This window comes from Symphalangus syndactylus, chromosome 12, assembly GCF_028878055.3.
Source record: "Symphalangus syndactylus isolate Jambi chromosome 12, NHGRI_mSymSyn1-v2.1_pri, whole genome shotgun sequence".
NCBI lineage: Eukaryota > Metazoa > Chordata > Mammalia > Primates > Hylobatidae > Symphalangus > Symphalangus syndactylus.
In genome coordinates this window covers 39,478,031-39,493,702 of record NC_072441.2, presented here as the reverse complement: position 1 = coordinate 39,493,702, position 15,672 = coordinate 39,478,031, and the positions used below count along the sequence as shown (strand labels likewise).

The following is a 15,672-nucleotide window of genomic DNA, read 5'->3' as shown; positions in this document are numbered from 1 at the left end:
TTCTCTTTGCAATTAGGAATTTTTATTGCAATTCTGTCTTCTCTTTCTTATTATATATAGGGTGTGGTTAAAATTATTTACCCACATATCACTGAACCACAAAGAATCACTTGACATGATTTACACATCAACATAGAAATACTGGACTTGGCTCTAGCTTCAGTAACCAGATGAGATTTCATATTATTTCCCTTTGGGGAAGGAATGCGACTGTTGTATGTGTGGAAGTTACAGATTGATGTTAGGCAGCCAAAGGCTAGACTGTTGTTCACCACTGCCTGCTCCTTCTATCTGGTATTCAAAATTTATTTTGAGAACCACTTCCACTCATTCTCAACTATATTGTTTGGTTGGATTGATACCCCCCTTTCCATTCTATCTTCTTTTTTTTTTTTTTTTTTTTTTTTTGAGACGGAGTCTCGCTCTGTCGCCCAGGCTGGAGTGCAGTGGTGCGATCTTGGCTCACTGCAAGCTCCGCCTCCCGGGTTCACGCCATTCTCCTGCCTCAGCCTCTCCGAGTAGCTGGGACTACAGGCGCCCGCCACCACGCCCGGCTAATTTTTTGTATTTTTAGTAGAGACGGGGTTTCACCGTGGTCTCTATCTCCTGACCTCATGATCCGCCCGCCTCGGCCTCCCAAAGTGCTGGGATTACAAGCGTGAGCCACCGCGCCCAGCCTCCATTCTGTCTTCTTAACCACAGTAATGGATTCAGGGATGGAAATGTAAATCCATACCAAAGAGAGCTTTTAGATTTTTGCTAGAAATACTAGAACTCAACCTTCTCTTCTTCACTGGGCTTACTTATATGGAGGGATGTGAACTTTAGAACTACTGTAATCATTTTTGGTGCCACAGGGAGAGCTAGCCTGAAAATCAACCTAGAAGCAGAGCTGAGAGATGGATCCTAATAACAACATTTTGCTCTTATTTTGTAGTCATTCTGGAATGCTCTTCTCTCATTTGCAGCAGCAACAAAGTTTCCCACGTGATATAGATGATGTAGGAAATTCAAATGAGCACCTCTTTTAAGTGGTCTTTTCATGTTTTCCAAAGTCCTGTCTTCTATAATTGAAATCTGCGGAACCACAGGATCTGTAGACTCTTAGAACCAAAAGAACCATAAAGATCAACTAGTCAGGGCTTTGCAGTGTGCCTCGGGGGATAGGCAAACTGATTTTTAGGTGCTTCATGAACATTTTGTATTTTAATAAATATTATTATTATGAGTCCTAGAAGAATATAACTAGTATTTCACATCAAACCTGTGAAGTCACAGGTTTTGACTTTTATTGAAAGGATCAAACCTGTGAAGTCACAGGTAATGTTTTTATTGAAAAGAATATTAAAGCTTGAAGAGATAAATGGCTTTTTTAGGGATTGCCCAGTTGGTGAATGAAGGGTGAGGATACTAAATATGGAATCTTATAACTAGAAGGGACCCTAGAGATCATGAAGTCACTTCCCCACCCTTCCACGACTTCAGTGTCACAATTCTCTCCAAAGCATCTCTCTCAAGTGGTTATCCAGCCTTTACTTCAATACTCACAATGATGGGAAACTTATCATTTGAGGCAGTACATTCCATTTTGGCAGTTCTGATAGTTAGAAAAGTTTCCCCTCATACTGAGCTCCTTGAAATTTCTTTTCATTTGTTTCTAGTTCTTCCCACTGAAGCCACTCCTCACCTTCAAATGTGTCAAGACAGTTACTCTACCCTTTCCACCTCTCCCTACAGAAACACACACACACACACACACACAGACATAGTCTATTTTCATGGACTGGGGTTTTTTTTGGTTTGGTTGCTTTTTGTTGTTGTTGTTGTTTGTTGTTGTTTTGAGACAGTGTCTCACTCTGTCGCCCAAGCTGGAGTGCAGTGGCACGATCTTGGCTCACTGCAACCTCCGCCCCCCAGGTTCAAGCGATTCCCCTGCCTCGGCCTCCCAAGAAGCTGGAACTACAGGTGTGCACCACCGTGCCCGGCTAATTTTTGTATTTTTAGTTGAGACAGGATTTCACTATGTTGGCCAGGCTGGTCTCGAACCCCTGATCTTGTGATCTGCCCACCTCGGCCTCCCAAAGTGCTGGGATTACAGGCATGAGCCACCGTGCCCGGCCTGGACTGTGGTTTTTAATCACTTCATGTTCTCATCATTCTTTTTTGATGTAATATTCAAATGTCCTTGTACCATTTAAAGCTTTGTGTCTGGAACAGAACTTAATATATTTGAAAGGTAGAATTAAGCTGGCGCTATCCACCATTTGTCCTGGACCTTATGTTTCCATTAAAGCAGCCTGAGATCACCACATCCCATGGTTGACCATTGAGTGGCAGCATCCATCTTTTTTTACCATCATTCCATAGTTAACTGGCTGATTACTGAACTTCAGTTCACAATTCCTAATTTATTCTTAATCCTTTTTATTTCATCGTTCCAGTCTGTTGAGATTTTTTGGGGGTCTTGTTTCTATCAGCCAATTTATTAAATCTGAGAATGGTAGAGCACGAGGGCTTCTCCAGAAATGTTGCTAAAGTAACTTCAGGATACATAAAAATGTAGAAAATGAATGAAGCAGTAACCTTATGGAACCTAGTACTCAAGAGATTGATATAGACTGAAAATATTAGTCTATGGATCAAAGAGAGATTAAAAGATATTTAGGAAATTATTCAACTTTTAAATACAGTGTCCTAACTTTGTCCTGACAACACCACTGAGTATCCTCACTGACATACCTCAGAACAGAAACTGCCCAAACCAACACATGCAAAGTCATAACGGACACTCTAGCCTACATAGGCAAGGTGGCCTTGCCTGATCTGGTTATGGTCAGGCAAGAGATCTTTTTTTTTTTAATTAAATACTTATTTTTTAACATGCAGGAAAACACCTGGCTTCATGCTCCATGAAATATGTAGCTTCAGTTGAATTCCCTTTTTTTAGAAGAATTTTTAGATCCAGTACTTTGTTTTCTTTATTGGTGAACCACCAATGAATGCCTAGATATCCATCTATGAGCCCAAACTATAATGATTCTCAAAGACTCCCAGATCTATACCTTCTGGTGACCCCATGATTTATAGTAACTCATCCACTCCTGCCATTCCATGGGCTTTCACTGCTGCTTTATTGAAACAGGAGTACTGACAGAAACTTTATGCACTTGGAGGTTTTTAGGCTATTAGTCACTCATTTCTAGATCTTCAAAGGGCTGTATATGTGTGTGTTTGCGTGTGTGTAGCTTTTCTCATTAGTCACACTGGCTGTTGTTGGGTTTGTTGTTTTTTATTTTCCATTTGCACAAGGTCACATTCAGAGCTTTTCCTCCCTTAGGAGAGGTTGCACATTCGTCACTTCATCTGCCTCCCGTTTCCTCCAGTTGGGATCACACAGCCCTTCCTAGGATATTACCATTTTTCCATTTCTTCTTTGCTCCCTCCTTTCTTTTAATAACTCTGGGAGACAGGGAGGCACCTTGTAAAGTTAATTTCCTCCAAAGCTTTCAAAGCAAAGGCATCTCCCAGCCCAGACACCACCACCCCTCTCCACCCCTCAGTGACGACGCACACCCCTCCTCACAGCCTTAGTCACTCTGAACTGTGCCCGCCACCTAGGACTCACCAGGCCCCGGCTCTGTCAGGCACAGTGAGTTGCTCTGTCCTGTGGCTCTTAGGTCTGGGGTGGGAACTCTAGATGAGAAGAATCTCCTCATTTATCTCCTTGGTGCCTTCCTTTCCCTTTTCACTTCCTAACTGTGCTCCCCTGCTTTCTGCTTCTCTCTGGTACTTTCAGGACTCATGGGCTGGCCGCCTGCCTGTACCAGGGATGGCATTTCCTCTTCAAAGGCCTGTGGCTGCAGCCACCCAGCTCTACCAAGCACACAAACCTTTGGAATTGCTGTGGCTTTGCTGCCTGCCTACTTGGAAAGCAAGAGCTGTTTTTTAAACACCCCTTTGGTTTCTTGGGGCAAAGCTTTTCTCAATCCTATTTTATTTATGCGAACATGATCTGTGGCTTTTGAATGTTTGCTTTTGAATGTTTGTGTTAACAGACTAAGCTGAAAGCGTTTCCTCTCACCGGAGAGAGGGCCCTGCACAGCTGGGGGCCAGGCTGCTCAGCTCAGGCAAAAGCTGTCCCAAGAGGAACAAGTCGCCAGCCAAGGAAGTCTGGAAGCTCAGAGAGGAATTCATTGAGGCCTTTATGGGCAGCAGCGGTCAGAACTAGGATCATAGACTGGGCCATGAAGCTCAGTAATTTATTTGATTAATAGGAAGGACTAGACTGGAGACACCTAGATTTTTGTAAATATATTTTTCAAATAGTGCATATATTTACCGAAACTCTGTGTGGTTTTCAACAGCTTGGGTGTCTAATCTTTCGCCCCATATTCCCAGCCTTCTAAAGCACTCCTGGCAGTATTAAGAACTGGCCAGGCATGGTGGCTCACACCTGTATCCCAGCACTTTGGGAGGCCGAGGTGGGTGGATCACGAGGTCAGGAATTCAAGACCAGCCTGGCCAACATAGTGAAACCCTGTTTCTACTAAAAATACAAAAAATAATTAGCCAGGCCTGGTGGCAGGCACCTGTAATCCCAACTACTTGGGAGGCTGAGGCAGGAGAATCACTTGTACCCAGCAGGCAGAGGTTGCAGTGAGCTGAGATCACGCCACTGCACTCCAGCCTGGGTGACACAGCGAGACTGTATCCCAAACAAAAAACAAAACAAAACTTCAGAACTTGGTTGATCCTTGAATCATTTGTCTGTAGGTGACCTGTCATCTGAAAATGCGGCAGAGTTTTTCAGCAGCCTATTAATGTGCTTCTGGTATATGGTATATGTCCTTCCTCGTCATCTTTCTCCCTGGTACCTAGGGCACTTCAGATGGAAACAGAAACAAAGACTCAAAGTACAATCTTTCCATATCCAATGACTGGATAATTTAGCCCTAGGGTAAGGAGGACAGCCAGGAGAGGGGCAAGTGGGACCAGAGAGGACTGGGTGGAGGGAGTGGGGTCCTTAAATCTGCCATGAGGACTAAGGAATAGAGTAGAAGGGACTCAGTCAGGGCTGGGCTGTCTTTAAAGGTAAGCTCCACCTTACTACCATCACCACCCCATACCCTGTGCAGTCCTGGGTCCAGTGGCCCTGCATATCTCTAAGCCCTTGAAATAAAGGTGGGCAACTTACCTGGAATATTTATGTGAGGATATGAGTATGATGAGGAATACCTCTGCCTCCAAATAAGATGGAACTAATTAGAGCTAGTTGGGAGTCTTTCTACAAGCTGGGCCAAATGATGGATCCACCAGGAAGGTTGTCTCAGTTATTAACCTTCTTAAATGTAGGGACTGGTTGTTGTTGAAGACTATAAAAAGCTGCAATAGAAGAGAAAAATTAATGTAGTGGTCCGTGGAATACAGAAGTCACAGTTTTTGAGGCAAAATATTCCGGAGTTCCTTCATTTAAAATATGTAAGTCCAGTGTTGATATCCCTCTCTGTTCAATCTGTACTCTCCTTGGGCAGTGTCTTCTAACTCCTTGGCCTTGTAGCCACTGGTGACTTCACCTGCTGGATCTCTCTCCTGAGCTTCAGATTTAGATACTCTACTCCATACTTGACGTGAGAATTGCACATGTGCTCAGACTGACCTAAAGGTAATTCATCCTTTACTCAGCTTGCCCTCTAGCCAAGGCCTCCTGGGTTACCTGTTGTAGTCACCATTTACTTGGTCACTCATGCCAGAAAAATCAGTTATCTTTGACTCTTTTCTTTCCTATACTACCACCACTCCCCCTACCCCACCCCATTCATTTTACCTCAGAAATATCTCTTCATTCTGTCCACATCTCTTTATCTCTTTGGCCACCAAACTAGTCCAGGCTACCATCTTTTTTTTTTCATCTAGCTACTATACTGGTCCTCTGGCCTCTTGTCCTGGTTCATTTCTCCTTGCAGTCCATTCTCTATATACCAGTTTGCATAATGTGTCTGAAATATGATCTGATCATGTTTCTTGCCTGCCCAAAAGCTTTGAGTGGCTTCCTATTGCTTTTCAGATAAGATCTAAAGTCCAACTCCAGCCTTGCTTGCTCCTTCCAGCCTCACCAGGGCAGATATGTCTTTCCACTTCAGTGCTGTTTCCTCAGCACCTAGAACAATGTCTAGCACAGGGTTGCCCTCCATAAATAGTGGTTGCATAGAAGAATGAATGAATACATGAAACACAGGATTTCTATGCATTTGAGGAGAATTAAGGAGAATGGAGAATGAGTGGAAGTCAATATGAAAACCTCTCAGTTCTTGTTCTAAGACTAAAATGTTTTGATTCAGGACTGGCAGAGTTCAATATACTTGAGCAAGCATTACACAAACTGTAAGGAATGGGACGGTCTCCATTATTCTGCTCCATGGGCTCCTATTCTGGGTGTGGGCAGAATGTTGCCTGTGAGCTTGTCTACAGTGACTGTGGGCACTGACAGGTTTACAAGGTAAAGAGAAGAAAAGGCAATTGGTAAGTTTAGTGTAGGGATAATTTGGTTTGGTTTGTTTTGTTTTTTCTGACCAGCATCCATTTCACTTCCTAACAATACCCCAATTTCCTTTTAAAGGAGGATCTCTTTCCCGTTGAATTTAGTCTTTGGGAGCTGTCATTAAAAGCCTTCCTTCCCTTGAGGCCCATATTAGGCCAGTCAAATGCCTTCCCCCTAGAATTAAACTCTTGAGCACAGAGACCAAGAAACTTAAAACATTTGCTGTGTGGAGGTGACCTACTAACCATACCATGCCTGCTATGAGACTATGGTAGTGGTTCCTGGTGACCAGTCACCCATTAATTAGCACAACAATGGACTCCAAATAGTTTCCTAATAAATTTCTTTTTCCATAGTTTGGTCACAGTTCTTTCTGTTACTTGCAACTCCTAGTGTGATAAATTTGGTACAAAATCAACAGAATATAGTTCTGGCCAACACATACCAGGGCCTGTATGGGGGTGGGGAGTCAGGGGAGGGAACTTAGAGGACGGGTCAATAGGTGCAGCAAACCACCATGGCACACATATACCTGTGTAACAAACCTGCATATTCTGCACATGTATCCTAGGTTTTTGTTTTGTTTTGTTTTGTTTTTAAGAAGAAATAAAGGAAACAAAAGTAAAAAAAGAATATAGTTCTGGCATCTTTCAATACTTTTGGCCAAAAACTATTATATGAATCCCAGAATAAACATCAGATGTAATTTTACTTTGGGAGTTCAATTATGACTGATTTTCCTAATATGGAGATATGTAACATTCCAATGTGGATCTTCTTAGAAATCAGTAGTTCAAAATATCACTATTTGGATTGGTCATTTACATCTAAAATAAACCAAAAACCACACTTTCAGCTCTTTTATTGTAGCCATAGTAAAAGGAGAGACTGAAAATGAGCAAAATGAGCAGTAGCTCAGGTAACTATAAATCAAAATAAGTAGCATGCTTTTGCCAATCAGTTCTGTCAAAATTAAAAACACTGATAGTGTCCACTGTTGGTGAGAATGTGAACAAAGGACAATCTTTGTTGGTAGAACGGTTGGTCAATCTTTCTGGAAGGCAGTGTGGCAGTGCCTATCAAAATTCAACATGTATACTTTTTAACTCAGCTGTTCTACTGTTAGAAATAAGAGCCAAAGGACATAGGCATAAGAATCTGATGCAGTATTAATTTATACTATCAAAATATTAGAAACAATGTAAATGCTACTTACTAGGCTGAATATATTAATGTATATTTTTACTATGATTTCATGATTCACTCTGCAGCCATTAAAAAGAGTGTGGTTGGTCTGTATATAAGTAGAATCCACAATATACTAGTTACAAAAAGCAAGTTACAGAATAGTGTGAGTAGAAAAATTCTTTTTTAAAAAACAAAGCTATACACAGACTTTTTATGGTATGTGTACATGTAAATATGTCTAAATGTGCATAGGAAAGATCCAGAAGGATTCATACTGAACAACTGCCAGTGCTTACTCATGAGGAATGGGAGAGGAGCAATGGAATGGGAGAATAGAGGGAAAGAAGGGGAAGCTTGATTTTATATTTTATATATTTTGATATTATTTGAATTGTTATTGCCTTTATATTACTGCTGTAGTTTTATTTTTTTATTATTTTTGTAATTGTAAAAATAAATAAATAAATAATGAAGACTACGAAAATGTAAATAAATGATCAGAAAGTAGGCAAAGTAACCTTTCCAGAGATCAGAGGTGGTTTTTAACCCACTCATCTAGACAAGAGTTTGGCTATTCCCCATGGGTAAAAGCTGACAGACCAGCCATGCCTAAGATACAGCTGAGTTTCTATAAGAGGTAACCACCCAGGCAGGCTAAAGGAGCTTGTCCTGGAAGACTTCCCTGGCCCACATGGAAATCAACCCATACAGGAGTTAGAATTACGCATTTGATTGTTTTTGTTGGCTCTGCACATCTTACATTGAATGCCTTCTCCTTTTGTCCATGAATATTTAATTTGCTGTCCTGTCACATCTGAATCCAGATTCCTCTCTGTCTAATGAACTTAATAATTGTGCCGTGGGTGTCTACAGACAGTAATCAGAGCCTCTTTGGTTCATTGAAACATCATACCACCACCAAGTTCCTGCTTTTCATGCTGCCTTGTTTGGACAGAAAGTCGACTTACTTATTTATTTGTATTCTACTTTGTTTCAAAACACATGATGTGTCCAATACACTATTTTTTAAGAAAAGAAAATGGGGATAAGAGAAAAATAGGATATAGAAATAAGATTAAGCCAGTAGTGAGGTTAACACACAAGATATATGCTACCTAAAGTTTTATGTACTTAGTACATTAAGGGTAGTCCACAAATTTGGTTCTGAGTTTCCTAGTGACCAATGCAAAGTACATTATTAGGTACAAGTGTAAAGTAACATTCTTAGTTTTTTGGGTTTTGTATTTTGTTTTTGAGACAGACTCTCACTTCGTCACCCAGGCTGGAGTGCAGTGGCGTGATCTTGGCTCACTGCAACCTCCGCCTCCCAGGTTCAAGCAATTCTTGTGCCTCAGCCTCCCAGGTAACGGGAACTACTACTATTGCTACTAATTTTTTGTATTTTTAGTAGAGACAGGGTTTCGCCATGTTGGCCAGGCTGGTCTCGAACTCCTGGACTCAAGTGATCCACCCACAGCCTCCCAAAGTAGGAATTACAGTCGTGAACAACCATGCCTGGCCACATTCTTGGTTTTCTTGAGGAATGAAAGGAGAGAAATTGCAGTGGGTCTGAATATATATATTCAGCTGAGAAAACAACAACAACTATCCTCCTGTAATCTAATGGACCTGACTGCTGAATCCTGACTAATATCAGGTGTCAGACAACTTCCCAATACATTCCAAAGACAGTAGTTTCCTTCTTTCACATGAACTTCCTTGAGCCACTTGGTCCCCTGTGGACTGTTGTTCTTCTCTCCAGAGGGGCGCTTGTCCCTTCTCAAAGCCATAAGCCCAGGGAAGAATGCTACTTTGTTCAAGTTATTTTTGATTCTTTTGGAACTTCCTAAAACTCCTGTCATGTGGTTCCAAGTTTAACCATAGTCATTTTGGACATGATTTTGTTTCCACAATGATGTATGTCAGCAACCACAGAGTGAGCTTCTTGTATTTTTACATCAATCTGATACCCTTTGTTTATTTGTTCCTCAGGTTTCACTTTCACTTATGTAATGGGTTATGGCATTTTTTGGTCATTACCTCATCTGGGATCTCCTTTTTCTTTGTACCTCCTGATGCGTCATCTTCTTGACTCTACTCCCTTGGATCTCTTGGATACAATGCCCTCAGCTGGTGGGTGGGAATGGGTGGGAGCCAGATTGCATGAGGACTCCTCCACCCTTCCCCACAGAGGAGCTGCCTGGGTTTGTCACCGAGTCATTTTCTGTACTCATTCTTTTGGCATCCCTCAGAAAGCACATTGGCTTAAAACTACATCAGCTACCAAAAGCATCAGGGTTAGGCAGGCCTGGAAGAACCTAGGCTCCACTTCTAAGTTGGGCAGGGGGCCAGGCAGCGTTTCTTGAACTCAAGAGCTACGCTGGCCCTTTTCCCAGAGAATCTGTAGCTGGAAGTGCTCAGTCCCCTACACATACCCCTGTTCAAACCTATGACACAGGTGGATCTTGAAGGAAACACGTCTCAAAATATGAGCATTCCTTGGTTTAGGGCTCATTTTCCTGAGGTCATCCATATTCTCATATGCAGCTGTCTACTTGAACATCTAATGGGCATCTTGAGCTTAACTTGTCCAGAACAGGACTCCTATTTCATGTTCCCATCCCACCCCTACCCAAGCGTTACTCTTCTATTCTTCATCTTGGAAAATGCCACCACTGTTTGCCCAGCTGCTCAATCCAGAAAACAGGAATGTATTTGATCCCTCCTTCCCTTTTCTTCATCTTTTATGTTGTCTCCATCAAATACAATGTTTCTATTTTCAAAACATATCTAAATCCATACACTTCTCTTCATACTCATGGCTATCACCCTAGCCCAAGCTGCTGTTGTCTCTTGCATGGACAACTGAAGTCACTAACTAGGCTCCCTGCTTCCATTCTTGCCCCCACTACATTCTATTTCCAGAGTAGCCAGGGTGACAGAGCACATCACTCCTGTGCCTGAAACTCTCCAATGACTTCCTGTTGCTCTCAAATTTATTAAAAAAAAAAAAATCCCATCGTTCTTGCCTACCTCTCAAACCACATCTTATACCACTCTCCAACCACATCTTATACCACTGTCCATGTCACTCACTCAGTCCAGACCAATTGACTTCTTTTGAGAAACACCAAGTGATTTCTCACTCAGGGCCTTGGTACATGCTGTATCTTCACTTGGAATACTTTCACTTCACTTCTTACTGAGGTCTCACTTGTTCAGTGAAATCCTATTCCCAATATTGCTATTAAGTAGCCCTTTTATTTCCTTCATAGCACTTCTTATAATTCAAAAGTATCTCATTTTAATTTGTTAATTTATTATTTGTCATTTTTGTCCAGAACACAAACTCAAAGAAGAACTTTGTTTTGTTCACCTCTGTATTTCTACTTAATATTTTTTTAAATGAATAAATATATGAAGTAAAGGACAAGCAAATGCTAGAGGACTTGTGTCACTCCAACTCAAAGAACATTTATTAGGCATCTAACAGGCACTTGCCACGTGCTCTAGTTTCAAAGATCAAACTAATCAGCTTATCCTTAATTCTGGAAACATTATCTCTAAATACTGCCTTTTTCACATTGGGTTTTTTCTTCCTGTCCCCTTAACATCTCATGTTTCTCATTTATTTGTGCCCCTGCCCTTTTGCTGGGTAATTTCTTCACATTTATCTTCCAGTTCCTTAATTTTCTCTTTACTTGTGTCTTCTCTACTTACACTCATTCACTGTGTTTCTAACTTTGATGATTGTATATTTTGATTTCTGTAAGTAGTACTTGGTTCTTTCTTCATTCTCTTTAGTCTTTTTATATGTTATTTATTCCTTTTCCATATTCGTATTTCTCTTATATTTCTTTAAAACGATTTATATAGAATAACTGTTATGTAAAGTCTAATTCTGTTCATTGTGGTTTCTGCTGGCTCTCACTCATGGTAGCTTGTTTCCTAGTGTGGTTTGTAATTTCAGATTGTGATCTCATGTTCAGTGGGGCTTTGTTTGTTATACTCCTATGAGGCCTGGGTGGCTGTCTCTCCAGATAAGATCTGCTTCTGCCAGGTACCCTGGGGTGGTATCAACCTGAGGCCAATTTAAACTAATTTTTTCAACTGAGACTTCCAAGATCATGTAGGTAGTACAAACTCAAACCCCGAACCTGTGGTTAGGGAGGTGTATCTGTGATTTTAACATCTTATGAGCCCAGGCTGAGGCTGACATATTTCCCTGTTTTTCTTTATTGCAGATAAGCAGGTTTCCTTTTTTCTTTTTTTTTTTTTTTTCCTGGTCTACCCTTTCACTGAGTACATATTTCTTTGTGAGTCTCACTTTTATTCAGGGGTCTCAGTTCCAACTCTCCATTTTTTGAAGGTACTAAGCCTTGGCTCCAGTTCTCCATAATGCCCTTTAAACTGAGCCTCAAAGTTAATAAGATAGACTTTCCAGAGCAGCAGTAGCTTTAGTGCCTGTTTACAGTGCTGGATTCCAACTCCTCGTGTGTGTGTGTGTGTGTGTGTGTGTGTGTGTGTGTGTGCGCGCATGTCCCCTTGGGGGTTTCTCCAATTTACATGAGAGTTGACTAGGCATTTGAAAGTATATTTTATCTATAATATCCAGGCATTTTGTCTGCCTTATAGCTAGAAACACAATACTTCCTTCCTTCTATGAGCATGTGATATCATTCTGGGAGACATTCATCTAATCGCCTACATTTATTATTTTTTCTGTGCTAAGCAGTAATAATCAGGTACATATATGAACATGATGAGAAGCATGCCTATAGTGATGTGAAGATACAGAGGTAAAAGAGACTAATTTCGATAGGAGATCTGGGAAGACTGCAGATAAAAAGGAGTTGGAGCTGGATAGTAATAATAATATCTTAACTTTTATCTAGTGCTTACTCTGGACCAGCCACTGTGGCAAATACGTCAACATATATGGTCACCTTATCCTTACAACAAAGCATACAATTGGTATTATTCTTATCGTCCTGATTTCATAACTGAGGTGCAGAAAATTTGAGCAATTTCCTCAGAGTATACAGAAAGTAATTGGCAGTGCCTGGATACAAATTCAGTTTGAGCCCTGATCCAAGGCCTTTTAGCTATTATGCCTTTCTTGTGCTTGAACAGAGAGGCATTGGGGGAGGGCATTCTATCGAAACATTCTATCCAAACATTGAAGAAAATAATGACTACCTCCTAGAATGTTGTGAGGATTATTGTGAGATAATATAAGGAAAAGCAGATAGCACAGTGCATACTACATGATAGGCACTCAGTAAATGCCTACTTTCTTTCCTCTTTAACTTACCACCAACTCATCCATAAATTCCTTTAGGGATGGGGCCATGCTATATATGAAGACATGTCTCATCTCCCACAGAACCTCGTATTGATTCGTGATTGATATTTTGACTGATTCATTGATTAAATTAATATGTTAATTTGATTGATATTTTGACTGGCTCATTGATTAAATTAATATGTTAATTAGATTGTGGTTTTGGGACTTAGGTTTGTGTTGCAGTGTAGTTCTCAAAGTACTTTTACATTGATTAGCTCAATTTATCAGCACATCAATCCCTAGAGGGAGATAGGGCAGATGCCTGGCTTTAGTGATAAATGTGAATTCTACTGAGGTAGGAATAGATCAGTGCTAGGAAAAGAGTGAGTATGAGCTATGTGCAACTGGATAGAAAGAACAAGAGGAGAAGCGCCCAAACGTGGGAGTCTGGGAAGTCTCAAGGAGGTAGTGGCAGAAGACCAGGCTTTTATTCTAACTGATCTCTTCAATTCCAACCCTGTCATCAGCCAACTGAGAGAACTTGGAAAAAGTCTTTAGTTTCTCTGAGTCTTAGCTGCCTCATCATTCAGGCATCACTCCATGCTTGGATGTGGGTCTCCATGTCCATCACACTGTATCATCAGTTTTCCACATTGGACTATGACCTCCCTGAGAGCAAATATTCCGTATTTACTTGTTGTAACTCCAGCATTTAGCACGTGCTTGAGTTATAGAAGGAGCACAATATCTATTGCATAAATGATGAATGAATAATTTGGATAAAAAGAGACAAGAGAGCCAGGCGTGGTGGCTCACACCTGTAATCCCAGCACTTTGGGAGGCCGAGGCAGGTGGATCACGAGGTCAGGAGATCGAGACCATCCTGGCTAACATGGTGAAACCCCGTCTCTACTAAAAATACAAAAAAATTAGCCAGGCGTGGTGGTGGGCGCCTGTAGTCCCAGCTACTCGGGAGGCTGAGGCAGGAGAATGGTGTGAACCTGGGAGGCAGATCTTGCAGTGAGCTGAGATAGCGCCACTGCACTCCAGCCTGGATGACTGAGCAAGACTCTGTCTCAAAAAAAAAAAAAGAGAAAAGAGGAGAGGAGAAACAAGGTCAATGTTATAGATGCAGACCTAAGGTACCAGGAGAGGAAGCAAATAGGAAACAAGCTGAGCCAGAGAGATGGTCCTGCCCATAATGGGGCATTTAATCAGCTGGATATGATCATGTCTGATTATGAACTTGAAGAGTCAGGGGCTTCCCCAGTGACTTTAATAGCAGCCTGTCCTTTCTATTTGTTTAGCCCAACTTTATTTTTGGAGATAGCACAAAAGTGAATTTTAGCCCTGGCTTTACCCAAAAGGCCACATATTCCAGACAGTTGAGAAGGCTGAATTAGTGGGGTATGTATTAGTGAGATTTTACACCGTTGAGGTGTTACACGGTACTTTGTGAACATGGCCATAATCAGTATTCATCTGCACAATAAGCCTCCATTCCTTTGGGATCCCTTTTTTCTCACTCTTCAAGGTCCTTGTTCAAAGGCCAGCTTCTATACTTGCTTGTAAAATTCTGGGCTCACGTCTAGGGGCAGCTTACCCTTCCTCCCCTCTATAACTTCCCATTTCTTTTTCCTTGCCCAGGGTCCATTTCAGCAGAACTTCATGGACCAAGAAGCCACAAGCAACTGGGAAACAGTCCTTTCTTTTGTCTGGAGCTTAACCATATGGGGTTAGGCCCAAAGAACCATTGATCAGCAAATCAACCCAAAACTTACAAGATGTCTCTTACCTACCATTGCAAGGGGATGCTGTAGTTCTTTCCACCCGTTAGATGACTTAGATTAAAATTTTCAGGTCCTGGGTACAGGTAGTCTTTGGCACTAACAAGAAAGGGATCTAAGTACACATCCCAGGAGGGAACCAGCTAGCAGCTGTAGCTCATCTCACTTCTGAAGTGTGTCCTCACCCAACTGTGAAAATGACCTAATTGTGTACAGACAACAGCAATTGTACAGGGAAAATAATACAGTAATGCAAATATCCAAACCAAATTGGAAAAGCAAAGCAAGAAGAAGCCAGAAAACATTAGATCATTCGAATTGCAACCTGGCCAAGACAGCATCTGGGCGTGCATCCTCTGTCCTGCTTTTGTTCACATACCATCTCTAATGCCTCTCTGCATTTCTAGAATAAACCCTTTGAGTGACTGCACTCTAAGGAATAGGGTTTCTTTCAGTGTTCCTTCAGAAGCAGTAGGGACTTCCCCACTAGAATATTTCAGTAGAATACTTCCCCAGTAGAATACTTCAGTAGGCTTCCAGGGCAAAAAGGGCCTTTCTTACTTTGAAGGGGTGGGTGGAAGAGTGGTGTACCTTTAGCGGCATATGTATTTTAATTGTGTGACCAAGGCAGATCATGCTTATTCTGTGCTTATTTTCCTTCTTTACTGGGTCATTTCCACTTTAGTTCTGAAAACAGAAAACAATTGACTAAATGAAGAGCCTTCCTGACTGAGCCTTGGATCTCACTGTGAACTTGGACAAAGAGATAGGGGTGTTTCCACTCTTCTCCCTCTACCTATCCTAAAGCTGTGCAAATCGGCCTGAGAGTCTGAGGAATAATGTGATCTCTCCTGGCACAATCTTATTTCTGT

The 15,672-nt window shown here is 41.4% G+C and overlaps 1 protein-coding gene across 1 annotated transcript in view; it reads left to right on the top strand.

Annotated features, from left to right (window-relative positions):
• The window catches only part of ZNHIT6 (zinc finger HIT-type containing 6), an 87,481-nt gene extending 72,035 nt beyond the window's left edge, over window positions 1-15,446 (top strand). The window contains exon 9 of the mRNA XM_063624248.1: window positions 14,661-15,446. Within this exon, the coding sequence (XP_063480318.1) occupies window positions 14,661-14,739 (79 nt within the window). The 3' untranslated portion in view covers window positions 14,740-15,446. The remainder of the gene's footprint in view (window positions 1-14,660) is intronic.
• The last annotated feature ends 226 nt before the right edge of the window (window positions 15,447-15,672 follow it).